The sequence below is a fragment of the Urocitellus parryii genome, chromosome 2, assembly GCF_045843805.1.
Source record: "Urocitellus parryii isolate mUroPar1 chromosome 2, mUroPar1.hap1, whole genome shotgun sequence".
NCBI lineage: Eukaryota > Metazoa > Chordata > Mammalia > Rodentia > Sciuridae > Urocitellus > Urocitellus parryii.
Genome location: NC_135532.1, coordinates 105,493,034 through 105,520,351, shown reverse-complemented (window position 1 = coordinate 105,520,351; position 27,318 = coordinate 105,493,034). Strand labels below are relative to the sequence as shown.

Below are 27,318 nucleotides of genomic sequence, written 5' to 3'. Positions count from 1 at the left end.
GCAGTGTTGAAATCATACTTCTTTATTTCATCATGTACTTATTTTACATTTTCCTAATTACTAACAAAGTTGATCATCTTGTGCTAATTATTGGTTACTTGTGCATCCTTTTGTGAAGCATCTGTTTAAGTCTTTTGTCCAGGAAAAAAATTAATAGATTTCAACTTTAGAGCAATTTTCGATTTATAGAAACATTGAACAGAAAGGACAGAGAGATCCCATATGCTCCCACCCCCAACACAGTTTCTTCTGTTCTTAGCATCTTACCTTAATGTGGCACATGTTACAGTTGTTGGACTACACATTAAGAATCATATGCAATAGTTTTATTGCCCTAAAATTTCCCTCTGGTTCACCTATTCATTCCTTTCCTTAAACTCCTGAACCCTTGGCAACCCCTGATTTTTAAAATTATTTCTATAGTTTTGCCTTTTCCTAAATGTTATATAGTTGGAATCATATAGTACCTGGCCTTTTTATGTTGACTTCTTTCATTATCAATGTACATTTAAGGTGTTTCGTGTCATTTTTTGTGGCTTGACAGCCCATTTCTTTTTTTAATGTATTTTTTATTTCTTCTAATTAGTTATACATGACAGTAGAATACATTTATGCACTTTGACATATCATACATAAATGGAGCATAATTTCTCATTCTTTTGGTTATACATGTTGTAGACTTAACACTGGACTGCAGTCATATACTTACATAAGGCCCATTTTTTTCTTTTATTAAAAATTTTTTTAGTTGTAGATGGACACAATACCTTTATTTTATTTATTCATTTTAAATGTGCTGGGATCGAACCCAATGCCTCACGCATGCTAAGCAAGTGCTCTACCACTGAGTCACAACTCCAGCCCAGGCCCATTTCTTTTTTTCATTGAATAATATGCCATTGTGGCGGCTGGGGCCGGGCGCCGGGCCGAGGAGCAGCGGAGGCCCCGGCGGCGCTGCTTAGGTTGCAGACGAGCGCGGCGCCCGTGAGCGCGGCCCAGAGGTGGCAGCGATGGCGGCAGGGTTTCACTTATAGAAATCTGGTCTGGAAACAGAAGCAGTAGTTTATATAATCCCAAGAACTTGCTTATGCCAGGAAGCGGTAAGGGTAACATGAATATCATTGAGGAGATCCAACATGGCGGCGGGGATGGAGATATCAAGTCTCCGATCTCTTCAGCTCCGTGGGCATAGGGAGCCGTAAGTTGTTTAAATGCTATTTGCTCAGGATCACTAGGCAATGCTGAGCCAATGTGGATCTGGGGCTAACAGTCTGGGCCCCTCAGAACACACACACCGAACCCAGATCGGCTGCATTCAAGCTCAGGTTCGCCTGCTTCTCGTGACTCAGCACTAACAATCCCGCTGAAATAACTGGTTGGCCCTTCTGAACTTAGAGGTAAAAGTCAACCGAGCCTTCATAGGCAGTGGCCACAGGATTGAAATGGGGATTGGGAGAGACAGTCAGGACCCACCTGTTGCATTGGTCACCTGGCAAAGGGAAGGAACGGTCATCATTTGCATGGGATACCACCTTGGCAGAGAACTGACGTCACGGGCGGAGGAGATAACTTCATTGAAACCTGCGCAACAGGTGTGTAATCCCCTAGCCATATCTCTCCCGTAAGGGCCCCTCCCAGCTCTCCTGTGAGTGCGATAGCCAGACCGAGGGAATCAAGAGTGGCGCGGGACTCGCGGCGCGGAACTTCCGGCGCGGAACTCCCGGCTACCGCTCCCACCAGTGCTGACAACTGAGGTCTCTTGCACCAGCTACCGGGGGCGTGGCTACCGGAGGGCAAGCAAATTCGCTGGGGGTTCTCAGCCCCAAGCTCTACAAACTTAGGGTCTGAGGGAGGTAAACAGGGAGAGTATGCCCAGGCGTTCATGAAAACAGGGCTCCCAGGAGCAGCAGACCTGGCGTGTAGCCAGTATTGTGGTGAGTGTCACCAGTGAGTGGGGCCTGGCTTGAGGAAACACAAGAGAAGGCCCTAGACACTCAGGATTGGAGACCCGCCCAGTCTGGGAGGAAGAGCTGCTGCACAGTGATTGGTTCCCACCTATTGAGAGGAGAAGCTTGACGCAGTGGACACAGCACCACCTACTGGAAGAGAAGTTAATCGAACTCTATGACTGCATTTATTATTATTCTTTTTTCTTTTTTTTTCTTTTTCTTTCTTTTTTTTTTTTAATGTTTATTTATTTTAATTCTCAGCGGACACAACATCTTTGTTTGTATGTGGTGCTGAGGATCGAACCCGGGCCGCACGCATGCCAGGCAAGCGCGCTACCACTTGAGCCACATCCCCAGCCCTCTTTTTCTTTCATTTTCATTTTTTTGTTGTTGTTCTTTAACTTTTTTTTAATGTTTTTAATTTTTTTTAAAATTTATTTTATTATTATTTTTTTTAATTTTAATTTTTATCTTTTTTATTATCATTATTATTTTTGTAAAAAAATTTTTTTTCTTTCTTTCTTTTCTATTTTTTTGTTTCTTTTGTCTTTTCATTTCTTTTCAATTTTCTTATTCCCCCTTCCTTGAATTCTACCTGCCTACTCTCATTCTGTTTAGTGACTTCTTCCCTTCCCTTCTAATATCTTTCCTCCCAAGCATCAAATAAATTTATAAGAGTAAACAGTAACTCAGCAGTCAAACAGAACAAGAAGTAACATGAGCAGTATAAAAAAGCAAGGAAGAAAAGGAGTACAAACAATGAAGGACAGCCTAAATACTCAGGAGGACCTAGAGTCAGAAGAAAAATCGTCATATAAAGAACTCAAGGAATACCTTAGACAGGTGGAATGGAACCTTAAAGAGGATATGAGACAGCAAATCCAAACAGTGAAAGAACACATTGAAAATGAATTACATAAACAGATAAAAGAAGAAGTTAAGCATCTTTATCAGGAGATAGAGATTATTAAAAAAATCAAACAATAATTATAGAAATGAAGGAAACGATAAACCAAATTAAAAACTCAATTGAGAGCATCACTAACAGAGTGGAGCAAGTAGAAGCCAGAACGTCAGATAATGAAGACAAAATATATCATCTTGAAAAGAGCCTAGCCAACTCAGAAAGGCTGGTCAAAAATCATGAGAAAAGCATCCAAGAGATATGGGATAACATAAAAAAACCAAACCTACGAGTCATCGGGATAGAGGAAGGTACAGAGATTCAAACCAAGGGAATGAATAACCTGCTAAATGAAATAATTACAGAAAACTTCAGAAATAAAAAAGGAAATGGATATACAAATTGTAGATGCATACAGGACACCGAGCACACAAAATCACAGTAGACCAACGCCAAGACACATTGTTATGAAGATATCCAATATACAGAACAAAGAGAAAATATTAAAAGCTACAAGAGAAAGGAGGCAGATTACATTCAGGGGTAAACCAATAAGGTTAACAACGGATTTTTCATCATAGACGCTGAAAGTGAGAAGATCCTGGAACAACGTATTTCAAACACTGAAAGACAATGGATGCCAACCAAGAATTCTGTATCCAGCAAAATTAAGCTTTAGGTACGACAATGAAATAAAAATCTTTCATGATAAACAAAAGCTAAAAGAATTTGCAGCCAGAAAATCAGCATTGCAAAGCATCTTGAGCAAAACACTACACGAGGAAGAAATGAAAAACAATAAACAAAACCATCAGTGGGAAGTGCCTCCATAAAGACAGAGGGCAGGGGGAAAGCTAATCATGGAGAAGCAAACTAAATTTAAAAAAAGAAGAAGATAAATAATCAAACATGGCTGGAAATACAAACCATGTATCAATACTAACTCTAAACGTTAATGGCTTAAACTCTCCAATAAAGTGACATAGGATGGTAACATGGATTAAAAAAAACAAATCCAACAATATGCTGCCTGCAGGAGACACATCTGATTAGAAAAGACGTACACAGGCTGAAGGTGAAAGGTTGGGAAAAAATATACCACGCACAAGGTCCTCGTAAGCAAGCAGGGGTGGCCATCCTCATATCGAATGAAATCGACTTCAAGACTAAGTTAATCAATAGGGATAAGGAAGGACATTATATACTGTTAAAAGGAACCATTCACCAACAAGACATAACAATTATCAATATTTATGCACCAAATAATGGTGCTGCGATGTTCATAAAACAAATTCTCCTCAAGTTCAAGAATCAAATAGACCACAACACAATAATTATGGGTGACTTCAACACACCTCTCTCACCATTGGACAGATCCTCCAAACAAAAGTTGAATAAAGAAACTATAGAACTCAATATCACAATCAATAACCTAGACTTAACTGACATATATAGAATATATCAACCATCATCAAGTGGATATACTTTTTTCTCAGCAGCACATGGATCCTTCTCAAAAATAGACCATATATTATGCCATAGGGAAACCCTCAGTAAATATAAAGGGGTGGAGATAATACCGTGCATTTTATCTGATCATAATGGAATGAAACTGGAAATCAATGATAAAAGAAGGAAGGAAAAATCCTACATCACATGGAAAATGAACAATATGTTACTGAATGATCAATGGGTTACAGAAGACATAAAGGAGGAAATCAAAAAATTCTTAGAGGTAAATGAAAATACAGACACAACATATCGGAATCTATGGGACACAATGAAAGCAGTTTTAAGAGGGAAATTCATCGCCTGGAGGTCATTCCTCAAAAAAAGGAAAAACCAACAAATAAATGAGCTCACACTTCATCTCAAAGCCCTAGAAAAAGAAGAGCAAAACAACAGCAAATGTAGCAGAAGCCAATAAATAATTAAAATCAGAGCAGAAATCAACGAAATAGAAAAAAAAGAAACTATTGAAAAAATTAACAAAACTAAAAGTTGGTTCTTCGAAAAAATAAATAAGATTGACAGACCCTTAGCCATGCTAACGAAGAGAAGAGGAGAGAGAACTCAAATTACTAGCATACGGGATGAAAAAGGCAATATCACAACAGACACTACAGAAATACAGAAGACAATTAGAAAGTATTTTGAAAACCTATATTCCCATAAAATAGAAGATAGTGAAGACATCGAAAAATTTCTTAAGTCATATGATTTGCCCAGACTGAGTCAGGAGGATACTCACAACTTAAACAGACCAATATCAATGGATGAAATAGAAGAAGCAATCAAAAGACTACCAACCAAGAAAATCCCAGGACCGGATGGGTATACAGCGGAGTTTTACCAAACCTTTAAAGAAGAATTAATACCAATACTTTTCAAGTTATTTCAGGAAATAGAAAAAGAGGGAGCTCTGCCAAATTTATTCTAAGAGGCCAACATCACCCTGATTCCTAAACCAGACAAAGACACCTCAAAGAAAGAAAACTATAGACCAATATCTCTGATGAACCTAGATGCAAAAATCCTCAATAAAATTCTGGGGAATAGGATTCAAAAACATATCAAAAAAATTGTGCACCATGATCAAGTAGGATTCATCCCTGGGATGCAAGGATGGTTGAATATACGGAAATCAATAAATGTTATTCACCACATCAATAGACTTAAAGATAAGAACCGTATGATCATCTCGATAGACGCAGAAAAAGCATTCGACAAAGTACTGCATCCCTTTATGTTCAAAACATTAGAAAAACTAGGGATAACAGGAACTTACCTCAACATTGTAAAAGCTATATATGCTAAGCCTCAGGCTAGCATCATTCTCAATGGAGAAAAACTGAAGGCATTCCCTCCAAAATCTGGAACAAGACAGGGATGCCCTCTATCACCACTTCTATTCAATATAGTTCTCGAAACACTGGCCAGAGCAATTAGACAGACGAAAGAAATTAAAGGCATAAAAATAGGAAAAGAAGAACTTAAATTATCACTATTTGCGGATGACATGATTCTATACCTAGAAGACCCAAAAGGGTCTACAAAGAAACTACTAGAACTAATAAATTAATTTAGCAAAGTGGCAGGATATAAAATCAACACGCATAAATCAAAGGCATTTCTGTATATCAGCGACAAAACTTCTGAAACGGAAATGAGGAAAAACACTCCATTCACGATATCCTCAAAAAAATAAAATACTTGGGAATCAGCCTAACAAAAGAGGTGAAAGATTTATACAATGAAAATTACAGAACCCTAAAAAGAGAAGTAGAAGAAGATCTTAGAAGATGGAAAAATATACCCATGGATAGGCAGAACTAACATCATCAAAATGGTGATATTACCAAAAGTTCTCTATAGGTTTAATGCAAGGCCAATCAAAATCCCAATGGCATTTCTTGTAGAAATAGATAAAGCAATCATGAAATTCATATGGAAAAATAAAAGACCCAGAATAGCAAAAGCAATTCTAAGCAGGAAGTGTGAATCAGGCAGTATAGTGATACCAGATTTCAAACTATTTTACAGAGCAATAGTAACAAAAACAGCATGGTACTGGTACCAAAACAGGCGGGTAGACCAATGGTACAGAATAGAGGACACAGAGACTAATCCACAAAGCTACAACTATCTTATATTTGATAAAGGAGCTAAAAGCAAGCAATGGAGGAAGGATAGCATCTTCAACAAATGGTGCTGGGAAAACTGGAAATACATATGCAACAAAATGAAACTGAATCCCCTCCTCTCGCCATGCACAAAAGTTAACTCAAAAGTGGATCAAGGAGCTAGATATCAAATCAGAGACTCTGCATCTGATAGAAGAAAAAGTTGGCTCCGATCTACATATTGTGGGGTCGGGCTCCAAATTCCTCAATAGGACACCCATAGCACAAGAGTTAATAACAAGAATCAACAAATGGGACTTACTTAAACTGAAAAGTTTTTTTCTCAGCAAGAGAAACAATAAGAGAGGTAAATAGGGAGCCTACATCATGGGAACAAATTTTTACTCCTTACACTTCAGATAGAGCCCTAATATCCAGAGTATACAAAGAACTCAAAAAATTAGACAATAAGATAACAAATAACCCAATCAACAAATGGGCCAAGGACCTGAACAGACACTTCTCAGAGGAGGACATACAATCAATCAACAAGTACATGAAAAAATGCTCACCATCTCTAGCAGTCAGAGAAATGCAAATCAAAGCCACTCTAAGATACCATCTCACTCCAGTAAGATTGGCAGCCATTATGAAGTCAAACAACAACAAGTGCTGGCGAGGATGTGGGGAAAAGGGTACACTTGTACATTGTTGGTGGGACTGCAAACTGGTGCGGCCAATTTGGAAAGCAGTATGGAGATTCCTGGGAAAGCTGGGAATGGAACCACCATTCGACCCAGCTTTTGTCCTTCTCGGACTATTCCCTAAAGACCTTAAAAGAGCGTACTACAGGGATACTGCCACATCGATGTTCATAGCAGCACAATTCACAATTGCTAGACTGTGGAACCAACCCAGATGCCCTTCAAAAGATGAATGGATAAAAAAAATGTGGCATTTATGCACCATGGAGTATTACGCAGCACTAAAAAATGACAAAATCATGGAATTTGCAGGGAAATGGATGGTACTAGAGCAGATTATGCTTAGTGAAGCTAGCCAATCCCTAAAAAACAAATACCAAATGTCTTCTTTGATATAATGAGAGCAACCAAGAACAGAGCAGGGAGGAAGAACAGGAAGAAAAGATTAACATTAAACAGATACATGAGGTGGGAGGGAAAGGGAGAGAAAAGGGAAATTGCATGGTAATGGAGGGAGACCCTCATTGGTATACAAAATTACATTTAAGAGGTTGTGAGGGGAATGGGAAAATAAACAAGGAGAGAAATGAATTACAGTAGTTGGGGTAGAGAGAGAAGATGGGAGGGGAGGGGAGGGGGGATAGTAGAGGATAGGAAAGGTAGCAGAATACAACAGTTACTAATAGGGCATTATGTAAAAATGTGGATGTGTAACCGATGTGATTCTGCAATCTGTATTTGGGGTAAAATTGGGAGTTCATAACCAACTTGATTCTAATGTATGAAATATGATATGTCAAGAGCTTTGTAATGTTTTGAACAACCAATAAAAAAATGCCATTGTTTAGATTTACCACAGTTTGTTTATTCAGTTCCTGTTGAAAAACACCTTGGTTGTTTCCAGTTTTTTGTAATTTTTGAATGTGTTAATCACCTTTCTGTAGCTGTGACAAAAAAACTGAGTAAAACAACTTTTTTAAAAGGACGAAAGATTTATTTGGGATCAGTTTCAGAGGTTTTAGTCCAGATTCTTAGACCCATTGCTGTGGGTCTATGGCAGAGTAAAACATCGTAGCAGGGAGCGCGTTGTGGAACAAAGCTGCTCACCTCTCTGTGGCCAATGAGCTAAAAGAAAGAGCTTACTTGAATAAAAAACCCCTTTCCCCAAACCCATTAAGCTATGAGTCTGTACATAGATTAATCCATTTATGAAGTCAGAACCCTCATAGTCTACTCCTGCAGTCCCTACCTCTGAAGTCTGCTGCTTTGGGAACCAACCCTTGAACACATAAGCTTTTGGGGGATGTTTAATGTCTAAACTATAATAATGAATAAAATTCTGTTTTGTATGTAGATTTTTTATGGACATAAATGTGTGCCTCATTGGGTAAATACCGAGGTGTGCAATTGCTCAATTGTGGTAAAACTCTATTTAGCTTTATAAAAAACTGCCATACTGTCTTCAAAAGTGGCTGTAGCATTTTGCACTCCCACCAATAGCGAAAGAGAGTTCCTGTGGCTGCATATCCTCACTAACATTCAATGTTCGTGTTTTGTGTTGTAGGCATCCTAATAGGTGTGCAGCAGATTGTTGTTTTCATGGTATGTGATAATATTGCATTGCTTTCAGTTCCCCAATAGCATATGATATGCAGCATATTTTCATAATGAATTTGATCATCTGTATATCTTCTTTGGTGAGGCATATGTTCAGATATTTTGCCCACTCTTTAAATATTTAATTTGTAGATTTTTAATTTTTGATCAGTTTACAGAAAACTGAGTGGGTAACAGAGTTCCTATGTACCTCCATCAGTGTCTCCAATAATTAACATCTTGTATTAGGACAGTGTGCTTGTTACAATTCATTAGCCAATAATGACATTTTGCTATTAACTGAAGTCTTGATATGTTATTAACTGAAGTCTATAGTTCACACTAGGGTTTGCTCTTGTGTTATACACCTTTACAAATGTGTGACAATAACATGTGTATACCATTACAGTGTCATACCCAGTAATTTCACTGCACTACAAATTCCCTTCCTGGTCAACCTTCTCTGCAGTTGAGCCTCCAGCTGTTCATCAGTTACAACTTAGATTTTTCTGTATCAGTTTTTTTTTTTTTTAACTCTGCCTTCTTTCAAGATTTTTTTCTTTGTCTTTGGTTTTCTACAGTATGAATATGATATACTAGGTGTAGACTTTTTGGTATTCATACTGATTGGTGTTCTTTAAGCTTCCTGAATATATGATTTGGTATTTGTTGTTGATTTTAGAAAATTCTGTCATGTTTTTACAGAAAACATTTCTTCTGTTCCTTTCTCTCCTCTGATATTCTCTTTATACGTGTCTTAGACTTCTTGTAATTGTCCCATGGTTCTCGGATATTCGTATTTATTTTTTTCCAATCTCTTTGCTTTTTAATTTTGGAAGTTTCTATTGACATATCTTGAAGATCTCTGATTTTCTTTCCAGTCCTCTGATGAGTTTCAAAGGCTTTCCTTATTTCTGTTAGTATTTTTTTTTTTTAATTGTAGACAGACACAATACCTTAATTTTTTTCACTTAGTTTTTATGTGGTGCTGAGAGGATCACACCCAGTACCTCACCCATGCTAGGTGAGGGCTCCACTAGTGAGCACAACTCCAGACCATCTGCTAGTGTTTTTGATTTCCGGCATTTCCTTTTTCTTTCTTAGAGTTTCCTTATCTTTGTTTACATTACCCATCTGTTTTTTTCATTAGAGTCCTTAGCATATTAGTCCTAGGCATTTTACCTTTTTTGATAATTCCAAAATCTCTGCCTTATTGCAATCTGGTTCTGATGCTTGCCTTGTCCCTCAGATCTTTCAGATTTTGTTCTGCTTTTCAGCTTGCCATTTGTTGTTTTTTTGCTGAAAGCCAAATGTGATATTTAGGATAAAGGGTTGGGGCTGGAGCTCAGTGGTAGAGCGCTCGCCTGGCATGTGTGAAACCTGGCATGTGTGAAGCACATAAAAACTAAATAAAGGTACTGTGTCCTCCTACAAGTAAAATAAATAAATAAATAAATAAATAGGAAAAAAGAAATGAGGTAAATAGGCTTTCTTTTTTTTTTTTTTTTTTTTTAGAGAATTTTCCAACATTTATTTTTTAGTTTTCGGCGGACACAACATCTTTGTTGGTATGTGGTGCTGAGGATCGAACCCGGGCCGCACGCATGCCAGGCGAGCGCACTACCGCTTGAGCCACATCCCCAGCCCCTAAATAGGCTTTCTTTCTTTTATTTGTTCTTTTTTAGATATGTATATAACCGTGTATTTTGGCATGTATAAATAAATGGAGTATAACTTCCCTATCTTGTGGTTGAACATGATGTGGAGTTACACTGGTGGTTTATTCATGATTGAGCATAGGAAAGTGATGTCCGATTCAGGCTACTGTCTTTCCTATTCCTCTCTCTCCTCCCTTCCCTTCATTCCCCTTTGTCTAATTAGTGAACTTCTATTCTCCCCACTCCACATTATTGTGGGTTAGCAGCCACATATCAGAGAGAACATTTGGCCTTTGGTGTTTGGGGATTGGCTTATTTCACTATGCATGATGGTCTCCAGTTCCATCTAGATAACTAGGCTTTCTGCGTGAAGTTTTACATTCATCTATTCAGGAATTAGGCTGTGGAGAACACCAAGGAAACTGTCAGGATGTGGAGAATTGAAGCCTATGAAGTTGATGTAGCTTGTGCCTGTGATGTTATCCTGTAAATTCTGACATTGTGGAATCACACAAACATGTCCAATCTCCATTAATGGTATATATAGCTCACTCTAAACTTTTCCTTAGTGTTCTTGTTTTTATCTTCCTTTGCCTGTTTGGGTTTCCCTAGAGATGACTTTTTTTTTTCCTCTCTCTCTCTTTTTAATAGTACTAGGGATTAAACCTAGGCCTTGTACTTGCTAGGAAATACTCTCCTCCAAGTTACAGCTTCAGCCCTTTTTTAAAAATTTGAGATAGGGTCAACCTAAGTTGCCCACACTGATCTCAAACTTGTGATCCTTCTGCCTCAGCCCCTGGGTAGCTGGGATTGTAGGTGTGTACCACCATGCCTAACTAGGACCTTCTTTAATAAGGTCTGAGGTTTCCTGTTCTTTTAGCTACAATTCCCTGTTGTAATTCAGAACTCTGGTGATGTTGTAGTTAAGATTGTGGGGAGCAGAAGCATTGTATAATCCTGTGATTGGGTCTCAGTCTTTCAGTGAACTTGTGTCCCTTCACAAATACCTTTTCAGGTGAGCCAAGAAGGCAAGAGGTGCTGAAATTGAACATAGCTCTGTCCCTGCATCCATTAGGCTCCAATAAAACTGAAGTTGGTTAGGCTCTGGCAATACAGCTTCCTGATTGCAGACCACTTTTAAGGAGTACGGAGCACTTGAGGCTCATTTCCCAATGATTACCTTTCCCTTTTCCCTTCAAGAAGCACACCCTCAGAGAGGGGACTCTGTATCCCTCAAGCTAGTTCATGGCAATTAATCTGGTACCATTTAAGTGTTCCTACCATGCTTCATGCAGTGGCACATACTTCTGGCAAGCTCTTATTCTCTGCATTCACCTATGTCTTTGTAGTTTTCTTTCTAAAAAAAAAATTTTTAGCATTGGGGTTGTTGCTAATTTTAAAAAAAATATTTATTTTTTTAGTTATAGGTGGACACAATTTTATTTATTTTCATGTGGTGCTGAGAATCGAACCCAGTGCCTCACATGTGCTAGGCAAGCGCTCTACCACTGAGCCACAACCCCAGCCCCGTCTTTGTAGTTTTCAGGACAGGTATTTGCTCTGTGACCTCAACTCTGGGATGTTATCAAAGAGGAGTTGTTGATTTTCAGTTTTCTCAGCTTTTTTTTTTTTTCTTATAAGAATGGAAGCAATGACTTCTATATATTCTTTATACATCATTCAGGAAATTGGAGTTTCTATTTTTATTAAATATTTATTTTGGGGGGCTTTCAGTCAGTGGCGGCATGCTGCTTGCAAAACGTGATCTTGTAAAAGGTGGCTAAAAGCTTACAGAGTAAGTGGAAAAGGAAGATGCGGGCTGAAAAGAGGAAAAAGAATGCTCCGAAAGAGCTCAACAGACTTAAAAATATTCTCAAAGTTGGCAGTGATGTTTTAATGAAAGATGTTGAAGAAATAGCAACTGTGGTGGTACCTAAACATTGCCAAGAGAAAACGCAGAGTGTGTTGAATGATGAAAAAGACGACATGAAAATGGAGACTGAGATTAAGAGAAACAAAAAGACTCTTCTAGACCAGCATGGACAGTACCCTGTGTGGATGAACCAGAGGCAGCGAAAAAGACTGAAGGCAAAGCGAGAAAAAGGAAAGGGGAAGAGCAAAGCAAAAGCAGCAAAGGTTGCAAAGGGTTTGGCCTGGTAGACTCTTAAAAACTTGAAGAATTCTACATGGGACAGATGTTTGATTGGAGAATGTATGCATTGATTTTGACTGTCACTGAATGAAAAGTATTCATTTTCATATTTTAAGTTGACTTTTTATCTTCAGTTCAAACCCAGAATAACCCCTCAAGTTTGTTTTGGGAACTTGAATAAAGTATTTTCTTTGGTAAATGAAAAAAAATATATAAAATAAAATATTTATTTTTTAGTTGTAGTTGGACACAATACCTTTGTTTTATTTATTTATTTTAATGTGGTGCTGAGGATCAAATCTAGGGCATCTCACGCGCTAGGCAGGCGTTCTACCACTGAGCCACAACCCCAGCCCGATTGGAGTCTCCTCTCTACAATTAAAAACTGTTTTCTCTTTTTTCCTTGCATATTCCTCACACTTATGGATATTTTTGCTTGGTATGTGTTACGAATGTTTTCTCCAGTTTTCCTTTGCCTTCTGTCATATGTCTTTCGGTGGGGGGGGCAGCTGGAGTTGTTAATTTTAAAGTAGTGAGTTTATTATTCCTAATATATGATCTTTTTTGTGACCTTTTGGATAATTGTTTCCTAGTCTGAGCTCATGAAGATATTATTCTGTGTACACCCTCCTTTTGCCTTTCATAAGTTGTTTTAGCCTGCTTTGTTGCTGCTGCAAATAAAAGGACCTGACCAGAACAACTGTAGAGGAGGAAAGGTTTATTTAGAGACTCAGGGTTTCAGGAGCCTCAAACCATAGACAGCAGGCTCCATTCCTCGGGGCTTAAGGTGAGGTAGGACCTCATGGAAGAAGAGTGTGGCAGAGGGAAGCAGCTTGCAGGATGATCAAGAAGTTGAGACAGGGCTGGGGATGTGGCTCAAGCGGTAGCGCGCTCGCCTGGCATGCGTGCGGCCCGGGTTCGATCCTCAGCACCACATACCAACAAAGATGTTGTGTCCGCCGAGAACTAAAAAATAAATATTAAAAAATTCTCTCTCTCTCTCTCTCTCTCTCTCTCTCTCTCTCTCTCCTCTCTCTTTAAAAAAAAAAAAAAAAAAAAAAAGAAGCTGAGACAGACACTACTCTACAGATAATAAATAAGTACCCCAAAGCCACTCCTCAATTCCCACCTCCTCCAGCCACACCCTATCACTTCAGTTACCACTCATTTAATCCCTCTTTTTAGATTTTTCTTTTTCTTTTTTTTTTTTTTTTTTAATATTTATTGTTTAGTTCTCGGTGGACACAACATCTTTGTTGGTATGTGGTGCTGAGGATCGAACCCGGGCCGCACGCATGCCAGGCGAGCGCACTACCGCTTGAGCCACATCCCCAGCCCCTAGATTTTTCTTTAATTCTCTAAATATTGTTCCTTTATTGTCTCTGTAGGATTCTTTGAAATGTTTTGTAGAGTTAGGTCATTGATTTCTTTTATATCTATTTTAACAAATCTTTCTAGTTATTTTTTCTCAATTTTTTTGATCTCTTCATTGTTACTGGTCTACCATTATTATTTCTTTCTTTTTCTTTTTCTTTCTTTTTTTTTTTTTTGCATTGTCATAGACCCCTGGGATTTGCCTGTAATCCCAGCTACTTTGGAAGCTGAGGCAGGAGGATTGCACATTCAATGCCAGCTTCGGCAATTTAGCAAGACCCTGTCTCCAAAATATTAAAAGAGCAAGGGATGTTGTTCAGTGGTAAAGTACTTGCCTAGTACGTGCAGAGGCCCTGGGTTCTTTCCTTTGCACACACAAAAACTACCATGCTTTAGGCCAGGTATTGGCATGTGTTTCTCTAATGGCTAGATAGCAATATTCTGGGCTTTGAGAGCCATAAGATTTGGGTCATAACTGCTCTGCCATTGTAGAACAAATGCTGCCATAGGTAATCTATCAGCAAAAAACCATAGCTGGATTCCAAGAAAACTTTATTTATAGACACTGAAGTTCAAATTGTATATAGTTTTTATATGTCATAAAATATTATTCTTAGCTGAGTGTGGTGGCACATGCCTATAATCCCAGTGGCTCAGGAGGCTGAGGTAGGAAGATCATGAGTTTAAAGCCAGCTTCAGCAAAAGTGAGATACTAAACAATTCAGTGAGACCCTGTCTCTAAATGAAATACAAAATAGGGCTGGGGATGTGGCCTAGTGGTCGAGTGCCCCTGAATTCAATCCCTGGTACCCCCTCAAAAATATTATTCTTTGGGGTATTAAAAAGAATAGGGGGGCCTGGGAATGTGGCTCAAGCCGTAGCGTGCTCGCCTAGCATGCATGTGGCCCGGGTTCAATCCTCAGCACCACATACAAACAAAGATGTTGTGTCCACTGAAAACTAAAAAAATAAATAAATATTAAAATTAAAAAAAAAAAGAATAGGGGCCTAGGGATATAGCTCAGTTGGTAGAATGATTCCCTTGTATGCACAAGGCGTTGGGTTTAATCCGCAGCACCACAAAAAAAAAAAAAAAAAAAGGAGTATAGCTCAGTAGTAGTAGACTACTTGTCCAGCATTCATGAGGCCCAGGGTTTAATCCTAAGCACTGCATAAACAAACTCTTTAAAAACCATTCTTAACTTGTACAAGAACAGACAGTGGAGTGGATTTGGCCCTTTAGTCGCAACATGACATCCCTGCTTTAGGCTATACTCTTGTATTTGTATATCTAAACTAAAAAAATATGTGTTTTGCTTTTATTTTTAGTTACAAAAGTAGCACATGCTTGGTGTAAAGCTTAAAGCCCTTCAGAAATACCATACAGAAAATAAAAGCTACTCCCTCATAAATCTCACACTGTGATAATTGCTTAAAATTGTTTGGAATATATTATAAAATTGCTCTTACATGAATACATTAAATTTTATAATATATATCTACTGATTTGCACTGAATTGATTTTATGCTGTTTTATTTTCAAGGTACAGAAGGCAGTTGAAGAAGAAAATTGTTGCTTTGGGACTATTGATACCTGGTTGCTATACAAGCTCACAAAAGGTAAAGGTGACCTGATAGATCTATCTCAAGTAAATGAAATTAGACTGAGAGAGGATTGCCTACAATAGAGTAGAAGTTAACCTTTTCCTTCCTTTATCCCAGACATACTACTCTTTGATGTCCACTACATGTTGTGGTAAAGCTAGATGTATTTCAGATCTGTTTTAAAAGGAGGATGGTTTTAAAGTTGTGATAGCCAGGCACTATGGTGCCCACCTGTAATCCCAGCTTGAGAGGCTGTGACAGGAGGATCACAAGTTTAAAGCCAGCCGCAGCAACTTAGTGAAGCCCTAAGCAACTCAGGAGACCCTGTCTCTAAATAAAATGTAAAAAAGGGCTAGGGATATAGTTCAGTGGTTAAGTGCCACTGGGTTCAATCCCCAGTACCAATAAAATAAAATAATGATGGAACCTCAAATATAAGACTGTGTAACAGTCTCAGTTTTCAGAGTGGTAAAACTTGAGTTGAGTATCACATCTGCCACACTGCAGTTGGATATAACCTATTGTAGGCATTCACTTAGCAGCTCTGAGCCTCTTTTCTCATCTTCAAACTGGGGATCAGAAAGTGGCACTGTCCATGAAAGTGCTTTTATAAGCTATAAAAGTTCACAAAGATCAAGAGGGAAATTTCTCTGGGGACTATTTTGGAAAAATACTCATTTTGGAATGAATTTGAAAGTAGACAAAGGAATAGATCATAAACTAAGGATATTTATTTACGTTATCTGATAATAAATGTATTTCCCATGTAATTTAGGTTCTCAGTATGCCACGGATTTTTCAAATGCCAGTACAACTGGACTTTTTGATCCATATGAGGTAAAGATGATTTCTTCTTTCTCAATTGCCAATTTTTGAAAGATTTAGGTGGGGTTGTTTTAGGTTTTTTAAATTAATTTATTATAATTAGTGAAACTTGTATGTGATTATTTTGTACAATATAGTGTTTTGAGATGGTTACGTAGGTTTGAAATGTGCAGATGTGTGTGTTCTAATGTTGTGTTTTCATGCATAGATGTGTTGGAGCAGGCTCATTACCTCCATGATTTCCATACCACTCTCTCTCCTGCCTCCCGTGAAGGACACCAGGTAATAATGAACATCAGACGTGAAAATCAGCAACATTGTCCTTGAAAGATTTTTGCTTTGTTGGGGAAAAGCATTTTATCACATACCTGAGGTGTTTGTATGTTCATATCTGACTTGTTGGCCTCTGCTGAAAACAGTTTGCTGAATTTTAGAGTTAATATTTCTAGAGCTATAACTAACTTTTTAATCAATCTTATTTGAAGCCACAATTTTGGATCAGTGGATGAAGAGATATTTGGTGTGCCTATACCAATAGTTGCCTTGGTAAGTCCAAAACACGAGGGTTTCTCTTTGTATTGTAGAAACTAAATGAATATATGAATATTTGGAACTCACTTTAAGAGAGACAGACGTCCTTGGCAGAGTAAGGTCAGAGTAATCTAACGGGGCTGGGGTGTAGCTCATGGTGGAGCACTTGACTGACATGCTCTACCTAGTGTACCCATGTTCCATCCAAGCACCAAAGAAAAATCAGTTAAAGTATCCTTTTCCTTTTCAAGTTCAAGGGTCCTGGACATGAACAAGTATCCTCTGTATTTCAGTAAGGGGACCACTGGACCAGCCTCTGTCATGGAAGTACCTCATGATCTTTTCCAACTTACTTATGTATTGTCTTCCAGAAAGAGTGTGTTAAATTTTTTAAAGATGTATTCTGAGTAATGTGTGGCTTATATTTGATATTATGAGATAAAAACAATGATGGGGCCACTGTTTTTATTGGGTACAATATATTCACAAAAGTAATAGAACAATTCAAATTAGAGAAAGTAGTATTTGAGTTTTATAAAATCCTTACCAAGCATCTACTGGTATATAAGCTGGTGTAAAAAAATTTTAACTTTGTTATGTTTGATTTATAAAGTTCCTTTCATCAGTATATTCTTTTTCTCTAGCTAGATCAAGAGTCAAAATTTGGAAAACCACCAGAATTTGCTACCTGTTATCAGGCTGCAAAGAAACTCAAATGTTGCGTTTTGTTTTCGGTAGAAGCATAAGCAGGAGGCAGAGACTCGGTGTCCCTAGATGGACAGTCTCCATAGTAGCTGACGGAGCAGACGAGGGAAAGGGAATTTAATCCCCAGTTACAGCTTCACGGTCATTTAGGAAGAGTGAGTCTTACTCACTTGGGGGTTAGGTTCAGCATTAGATTAAGGTATAACTGGAATAATTTTTTTAAAAAAGGTTATTTAGATGAGTTTTATTTTTTATTAATTAAGTTTATTTATTTATTTATTGTGTTGAGTCTTGAACCCAGGGTCTTGAACATGCTAGTCCAGTGCTCTGCCACTGAGTTACATTCCCCAGCCCTAGATTAATCTTAGTTTTTAAAATCTTGCCATGTAAGACTGGAGAAGAGGCTCAGTGGTAGACATCTTACCTGGCAAGCATGAGGCCCTTGGCTAAATCCCAGCACCACCACCAAAAAAAAAAAAAAAAAAAATTGTCCTATAAAGCCAATTGCATAGGTACACTTGGAATGAATGGTAAGGCAGGAGGATCACATGAGCCCAGAATTTCTGGACTAGCCTGGACAACATAGCAACATTATAATAAATAAATAAATAAATAAAGTAGGATTAGGGATTAGGGTTATTTCTCAGTGGTAAAGTGCTTATCTGAGGCCCTGAGTTCAATAGGCAGCACTGAAAAAAATTTTAATAAATATAAATGAATAAATATTCCTGTATGTGTGCTATATTTACTTATATTAACAAAATGATATAATTTTCCTATAAAAATATATAGTTGGAGCTGAGTGGCTCCTGTAAAATCAGCTACTCAGGAGCTGAGGCAGGAAAATTTCAAGTTAAAAGTCATCCTGGGCAATTTAGCAAGATCATGTCTCAGGGCTGGGATGTAGCTTAGTGGTAAAGGGCTCCTGTGTTAAATCACCCTGGTGCTGATGAGAAGAAAAAAATACACACACATATATATGGCTGGGAAAGGGATGGTTTTGACTTAGGTGTGTTTCTATTTAAACATTTACCTATCATTCTTTTTTTAAAAATTGTGCTGAGGGTAGAACCCAGCCACTCCTGCAAGTGCTCTGCTGCAGAGCTATATCCTCAGCTGCACCCATCATCCTTTTTTCTTAATATTTATTTTTTAGTTGTAGTTGGACAAATATCTTTATTTTATGTATTTAATTTTATGGGTACTTGAGGGTCTAATCCAGGGCCTCGAACGTGCTAGGGGAGTGCTCTAACACAGAGCCACAACACCAGCCCCACCCATCATTCTTTTTTTTTTTTTTTAAATATTTTTTAGTTTTAGGTGGACACAATATTTTGTTTTTATGTGGTGCTGAGAATCGAACCCAGTGTCTCACGCATGCCAGGCGAGTGCGCTACCACTTGAGCCACATCTCTAGCACCCCCCCACCCATCGTTCTTAATAAAAGAGAAACTTGTGCAGTCAGTTACTTTGACTAGTGAATTTTTTTCTGTAAGATGAAAATGAAAAAAAACTTAATTTTTTTTTCTATACAGTTTTTATTTTGACCTTTACTTCTAAGATTATTTATCTGATGCTTAAAAGTAATGAAGTAGGTTGCCCATTAAAAAATCCTGAGGCCAAAAAAAAAAAAAATCCCCAAAATAAAAATTACCAAGGCACATTAGTTATGCACATGATGCTAATCCTAGAGAGACTCCTGTCCTGTAGTTTTTGCTCCCTGTTCTCTTTGGGATGTTATTTTTTTTTAATTTGAGGAAAATGTGAATGAGAACATAAATATTTAATTGCAAGACTGCAATAAGTGAGGCAGTGAAAAATAATAAAATGGACCACTGCTAAGGGCCGTGGGTCTTACATTTGAACACTTTTGGTAGGTCGGCGACCAGCAATCAGCCATGTTCGGAGAGTGCTGCTTCCAGACAGGAGACGTGAAATTAACCATGGGAACTGGGACATTTTTGGATATTAATACTGGAAATGACCCTCAACATACTGTTGGAGGTAAATAATTAGAATTTATTCTGGTCTTATCTCAGTTTTTATATTCATAAGTGTTTGATGATCCTTAAACTATTTACTCATTTTATGTTAAGGATGATCCAACACATTATTATTCTTAGAAACAATTAATCCCCATTTTCTTTATTTCCTTTAAGTTAATAACATTAAAAAAACAATAAAGGACTGGGTGTGGTGATGCATGCCTTTAATCTCAGTGGTTTGTGAGGCCCAGGCAGGAGAATTGCAGGTTCAAAGCCAGACTCAGCAATTTCGTGAAGCTGTAAGCATCCTAGTGTGACCTTGTCTCAAAATGAAAAATAAAAAGGGCTGGGGATGTGGTTCGGTGATTAAGCGCCCTTGGGTTCGATCCCTGATGCAAAAACAAACAAAAAACACCCAAGAAAGAGAGTTAGCATGGTGGTGCACACCTGTAATCTCAGTGATTTGAGAGACCAAGGCAGGAGACTCTCAAATTCAAGGCCAGCTGTAGCAATTTAGTAAGGCCCTAAGTAAATTTGCAAAACCCTCTCTAGCATTAAAAATAAAAGGGGCTGGGGATGTAGCTTAGTGGTGAAGTATCCCTGGACTCAATTCCAAGTATCAAAACAATAACATCAACCATAAAAGTCAGGTGCAGTGACCCATGGCTTGTAATCCCAGTGATATTTGAGAGGCTGAGGCAGGAGGATTATAAATTTGATGCTAGCCTGGGCAATTTAGCAAGACCATGTCTCAAAATAATAAATAAAACAGGCAAGGGATGTAGCTCAATGGTAAGCACTCCCTGGGCTCAATAACAAGTACTACAAAAGGAGAAGGAGGAGGAGGAGGAGGGAAATCAAAAGATCAGAGTAGTTTGGTTAGCCTTCCAAATATTTATCTGTATTACATGTTATATTAAAGTTTTAAATTTCTCTCTCCCTTTTTTTTTTTTTTTTTTTGGTGTTGCTAGAGATTGAATCCAGGGCCTTGTGTGTGCTAAGAAAAACATTCTACCACTGAATTACATCCCCAATCCTAATTGTTTTTCCTATTTATTAAGAATTATTCTTTCTCTGAACTTTTTTGTGATAGTTGTTAACTAGTGATGCATGCATGTGTCAAGTCTTAATGACAGTTGATTTCAGTTACCAAGAATTTGCAGATGTGCAAACAAAGAAATCTAGATTGTAGAACTATTCCCTGGAGGTCTGGGACACTTGATTTGGGCTCTGTTTTCTTCACATGGTTGCTCAGATCTGTTTTTAAAAATATTTTTTCCTGTCTTCCATGCCTAATCCAGCTGTTCCTTTCTCCCTAACTGGGAAAATGAAAGGTAGAAAATGTTGATCATTATACTCAGCTGTTTCTATGTAGGAGTCTTGTTTGGAAACCATGGGTAAATACAGCAGCATAGCTTTCTAGCAAACTGATCTTGTAGTTACCTTTACTTCTCAAAATATTTATTGCCATGTGTCTAGAGGTATAGACAGGCCTATAGCTAAATAAACTAATATTTAGGAGCTGAGGATGTAGCTTAGTGTTAGCACACTTGCCTAGTATGCATGAGGTCCTCGGATCAGCCCAGCACCACAAAAACAAACCAAACAAAAGCAAAAAAATCCTAACATTTATTGTTCATGTTATATGCCAGGTACTGGTCTAAATTCTTTAACTTCTTTTCATGTGTAAACTCAGTTTACTCCTACAGCAAGCTCTCTGTCATAGGCCATGTTACAGTGGAGGAAACAGGCTAATAGGTTAGATCACAACTAGTTAGTGAGAGAGGGCTGGAATGTGAATCCAAATGGTCTGACCTAATAGGCACTTTCCTTTTTTTTTTTTTTTTAATAAAATTGCATTTTTCTAAGATGGCTAAGATGCCTATAATCCCAGGACTTCGGCGACTGAGGCAGGAGGATTGCAAGTTCAAAGCCAGCCTCAGCAATTTAGTGAGGCCCTAAGCAAGTTGAGACTGTGTCTCAATAAAAAATAAAGTGGTTAAATGCCTCTGAGTACCTAAATAAATAAGTAAACAAATTACATGTTCTATTGGAACAGTCTCTCTTTGAGTTGTGTATCTATTAAATGACTTCAATTGTTTGCTTGTTTTCTAAGGCTTTTATCCATTGATCGGGTGGAAGATTGGACAAGAAGTTGTATGCTTAGCTGAAGGCAATGCAGGAGACACTGGAAGTGCCATAAAATGGGCTCAGCAATTAGGTAAGTTGACTTTTAAATGTATTTCACAGGTCAGACTTAAAGAATTCTACTATGCCACATGATTGGAGATCAGTAGGCAACAAATGGGGTATTTATTTAAATAAAACATTACAGTGTTAGAGTTGAAGAAAATATGGAATGTTTTTATGATATTAAGGTGTTAAAGCTAGGTATTCAGGAACCATAAAGGAAAAGAATAATAGATTTAAGTGTCTAAAGTATCGGAAGTACAGGGAAAAATGTCTTAGGTAAAATTAGAAGACAGGTTAGTAAAAACAATTTGCAGCATGTCAGGAAAACAAATCACAAATAATTGACAAAGGAATACAGGCATTTCATAATAAAATGACCATTATGAACTGTTGCTTATAGCCAATAATCAAAGTAATGCATTTAAAAATATTGCCTTTTGCTGGGCAAGGTGGAGCACACCTGTAATCTCAGCTACTAGAGAGGCTGAGGCAGGAGGATTGCAAGGGCTAGTTTGGGGTGACCTAGCGAGACTATGTCTCAAAATATTTTTTTTTTTAATTTTTTAAAAAGTTCTGGGGAACTGTACCCAAAGGACTTAAAAACAGCATAATACAGGGATACAGCCACATCAATGTTTATAGCAGCACAATTCACAATAGCTAAACTGTGGAGCCAACCTAGATGCCCTTTAGTAGATGAATGGGTAAAAAAAAATGTGGCATATATACACAATGGAATTTTAACAGCAATAAAAGAGAATAAAATCATGGCATTTACAGGTAAATGGATGGCATTGGAGAAGGTAATGTTAAGTGAAGTTAGCCAATCCCCAAAAATCGAATGCCGAATGTTTTCTCTGATATAAGGAGGCTGACTTATAGTGGGGTAAGGAGGGGGAACATGGGAGGAATAGATGAACTCTACATAGGGAAGAGGGGAGGAAGGGAAAGGGAAGAGGCAGGGGATTAGCAAGGATGGTGGAATGTGATGGACATCATTATCCAAAGTACATGTATGAAGTTACGAATTGGGTGTCAACTACTTTATATACAGAGATATGAAAAATTGTGGTATTTATGTGTAATAAGAATTGTAATGCAAAAAAACCCACAAAGTACATGTATAAAGACATGAATTGGCATGAACATATTTTATATACAAAGATGAAAAATTGTGCTCCATATGTGTAATAAGAATTGTAGGGGCTGGGATTGTGGCTCAGCGGTAGAGCGCTCACCTAGCAAGGGCGGGACCCGGGTTCGATCCCCAGCACCACATAAAAAAAATAAAGGCATTGAGTTGTGTCCATCTACACCTAAAAAAATAAATATTTAAAAAAAAGGAATTATAATGCATTCCACTTTTGTGTATTTAAAAAAATAAAATCAATTTTAAAAAAAAAGGGCTGGGGATGTAGTTCAGTGGTAAAGCATTTCCAGGTTCATTCCCCAGTACCACACATACACACACACACACACAAAATGAAACTACTTTTTTTTTTTCCAATTGTCAGTCTGTTAGAGATTAATAAGTTTTATGATGCTCAGCATTGGTAGAAATGTAGAAAAAAAAAGTATTATTGTTTTCCATTGGAATGATTGTAATTAGTATGGCCTTTCTGGAAGATAGCCGGGTAGTATGCAGCATTTTTCAGAGTGCAGACCCTTTGCATGCACTTCTGTTGATTTCCTATAAAAATCATACAGCTGGGCAAAGATGTGTACATATATGGATGTTTAATGTAGTAATTGGAAATAAGTTCTGTACAGTAATAAAGCCTGCAATAAATGTCAGTATATTCATACAGGGCAACAGTGTATATTTAAAACAGCAGTGTAGTTGCTCTTTTTTTTTTTTTTTTGGTACTGGAGATTTAACCTAGGGGTGCTCTACCACTAAGCTACATCCCCAGCCCTTTTTATTTTATTTTTTGGGGGGTGCTGAGGATCGAACCCAGGGCCTCACATGTGCCAGGTGAGCACTCTACCACTCAGCCTCAGCCTCAGCCCCAGCCCCAAGTAGTTGCATATCCTAATGACATGGACCATATCTGTGATGCATTAAGGAGGTGATAGAGCATTTAAAGGTTAGCCTATATAAGTAATTTTTACTTCGAATTACTCTATTGAGATATTATCCACATACATACAGTGCACCAATTTAAAGTGTGCACTCCAATATTATTCAGGGCTTGCGCTCAATTTAATTTAGGAGTTAGTAAGCTAATTTAGCTTTTCAAAGATATATTGTATCTAAATCTTATAAAAGTTTAATTTACCATGAGCAATTAAAAATTGATCTTGAGGTTAGGTGTGATGATGCATGCCTGTAAACCCAGCAGCTCAGGAGGCTGAGGCAGGAGGATTGTGAGTTCAAAGCCAGCCTCTGCAAAAGTGAGGCACTAAGCAATTCAGTGAGACCCTGTCTTTAAATAAAATACAAAATAGGGCTAGGTGTGTGATTCAGTGGCCGAGTGCCCCTGAGTTCAATCCCTGGTACCCCCCCACCAAAAAAAATTGATCTTAAGTAATTCATGATAATTCTTTCATAATAGAAATAAAATGATTTTTGATTCTTGGCTGGTTATTTTTTTAAAATAAAAAATTAAAAAGCCTAAAAATAAATAAATAAAGTGTTTTTAGAGTGTTTATGTGGTGTTACAAACATCACCACTATCTAATTTTAGAATATTTTTATTTCCTGTAAAAGAAACACCCTACCCATTAGTAGCCCTGATACCATTTTAATCCTAGTCCTTCTCACTATAGTCCTGAGCTACCATTAATTTTCTTCCTGTCTGTGGATTTGCCTGTTTCAGGCATTTCGTACTGATGAATTGTATCTTATGTAGTCTTTTGTTACTGACATCTTCCACTAGTGTGTTTTCAAGGATCACATGTGCTATAGAATACATATAGTACTCCATTTCTTTCTTTCTTTTTTTTAACTATTTTTAGTTATAGATGGACATAATAATACCTTTATTTTATTTTTTATTTTTATGTGGTGCTGAGGATCTCAGACCCAGTGCCTCACACATGCTAGGCAAGCTCTCTGCCATTGAGCCACAACCCCAGTCCCTCCATTTCTTTCTTTTTTTTTTTTTTTTTTTTAGTGAGAGAGAGAGAGTTTTAATATTTATTTTTTAGTTCTCGGTGGACACAACATCTTTGTTTGTATGTGGTGCTGAGGATGGAACCCGGGCCCGCACGCATACCAGGCAAGCGCACTTGAGCCACATCCCCAGCCCCCCTCCATTTCTTTTTATTGCTGAATAATATTCTATTGTATGAATAAGCCATAATTTATTTATCCATTCATCAGCTGTTGAACACTTGGGCTCTTTCTCTGCATTTCTTTGATGAATAATGAACAGCTTGTTATAAAACAATATTTCCTTCATAAAGCATAGAATATTATATACCAAAATATTAATAATGCTTATAAGTAATTTAATTATAAGTAATTTACATAATTGCTGAGAGCCTTAGCTGAGTCGGAATGATGCATGGCATTTTTGCCACCACAGAGTGGTTGAGAGGTGATGCCAGCAAGCCATTGAGATGATAATGGTTATGTTAAGCGGTTTATTCAGTTGCATATTAGACCCCTGCTGTCCAGCTAGGCCTGCTACTTTGGAGTTCTCCTGGGGATTCCCATTGGTTGGGGAAGTGCTGGAGGAGGGATTTTCCGGAGGAGGGATTTCAGGTTGGTATGTGGTGGCCCGTACTGGGAATGAACCCGCAACCTTGGCCTTATCAGCACCAAGCTCTGATGAATCCAAATTTAAAAAGTTTAGAGTAAAAAGGGTTATTTTAAGTTTATCTTTGGGGGATATATACCTCTTTCCACATAATTATAATTAAATTATGGTGCAACTTTGACTTCATTCTTTGCTGATTGGAACTGAATTGATTTGTTTGAAGAAAAAATATCTATTGGCAGAAAACACACTCCAGGAGGAAAATGCCAGTTTCTTCCTTTCTCTCTTTCTCTTTTTCTTTGAGCCTGTACCTCATTATATGCATAAGATTTCTTATTAACCAAACAACATTTATTTCAAAGCTCTTTATTATTTAAATGTCGCTTCCTTCTTAAATGTGTTTCTCCTAATATTCTAGGCACATGTCTTTAATAACTCTAGATTATCAAAAATAAAAAATAGTTTACATATTTCATCTCTTTTAGTTATACCTTTTGTTACTTTTATTCCTTTGCAGAAGATGCAAATAGTTGATTTCACACTCATTGGTTAAAAACTACTACTCATTCCTGAGTTTCATGGGCACATTATTCAAGGGAGTCATTTCCATCGCTTAGGTGGTTCCAGGCTCATTCATTGTGATTCAAAATGCTTAAAAATGTTTAGGGGTGGGTGGTTGTGGAGGGGTGGGTGGTTGTAGAGGGGTGGGTGGTTTCAGAGCAGTGGCGCATGCCTATAATCCCAGAAGCTGAGGAGGCTGAGGCAGGTGGATCACAAGTTCAAAGTCAGCCTCAGCAAAAAGTAAGGCACTAAGCAAGTCAGTGAGACCATGTCTCTAAACAAAATACAAAATAGGGCTGGGGATATGACTCAGTGGTAGAGTGTCCCTGAGTTCAACCTCTAGTACACACACACAAAAAAAACAACAACAAAAAAATGCTGAAAAGTCTTCTCTGGGAGGTGGAGCCAAATGACCCTGACTTTGAGGAGGGAACTGAATTTCTGAGGGAAGCACAGGCATTCCTGAAAGTCAGTTCCATCTCTGGAAGGAAAATGAGACTGTTGTGAAGGGAGAGACTAATTCAGAGTTGAATTATTTACTTTTAAATTTCAATAGCTGGCATAGCTAAATATTGCTGGTATTTTCTGATATTTGTCTGAATTCACATTAAAAAATTCACATTTAAGCCAGGCTCGGTGGCATATGCCTATAATCTCAGCGCTAAGGAGGCTGAGTCAGGAGGCTCACCAGACTCAGCAGAAGCGAGGCACTAAGCAACTCAGAGAGACCCAGTTTCTAAATAAAATACAAAATAGGGCTAGGGATGTGGCTCAGTGGTCGAGTGCCCTGAGTTCAATCCTGGGTACCAAAAAAAAAAAAAAAATCACATTTATTTGAATATATTTACTGAGAATTTGCTTTAATAAGGCATATTGAAAACAATAACTGAATTATATTCAGGAGAAACATATCACGTCAGAGCCCTAGTGACCCTGTCATCTCCTTGGAGATGTGGGTACTCTGCAGGCTCTGGGCCTCCATGTCTTTGTGTGACTTACTAGTCCTGTTCCTCCCTACATGGTGGCTTCCTCCTACCTGTCACTGGTTGAACACAGATTGAACTCAGATTCACATGTAAAGCTATTTAAACAGGGTTAGTCTTGATTTTTCGATTTGTTTTGCAGTCTTTTGCACAGTTTCTCTGCCCACCCCTGACCTTAGGCCATATTTGGGTCCCTACATGGTCATCTCTTTTCAGTTTGGTCCATTTCTGCTCCTCTTCATTACTCTAGGTTCTATTTTGCTATT

At 37.9% G+C, this 27,318-nt stretch overlaps 1 protein-coding gene and 1 pseudogene across 1 annotated transcript in view; both read left to right on the top strand.

Annotated features, from left to right (window-relative positions):
• Gk5 (glycerol kinase 5) overlaps positions 1-27,318 on the top strand; it is an 80,507-nt gene that overhangs the window by 31,897 nt on the left and 21,292 nt on the right. The window contains exons 6-11 of the mRNA XM_026385054.2: positions 15,505-15,580; positions 16,341-16,402; positions 16,599-16,672; positions 16,876-16,936; positions 19,504-19,630; positions 21,728-21,832. Coding sequence (XP_026240839.2) covers positions 15,505-15,580; positions 16,341-16,402; positions 16,599-16,672; positions 16,876-16,936; positions 19,504-19,630; positions 21,728-21,832 — 505 coding nt within the window. The remainder of the gene's footprint in view (positions 1-15,504; positions 15,581-16,340; positions 16,403-16,598; positions 16,673-16,875; positions 16,937-19,503; positions 19,631-21,727; positions 21,833-27,318) is intronic.
• LOC113178547 (protein LLP homolog pseudogene) lies at positions 1,137-12,594 on the top strand (annotated as a pseudogene).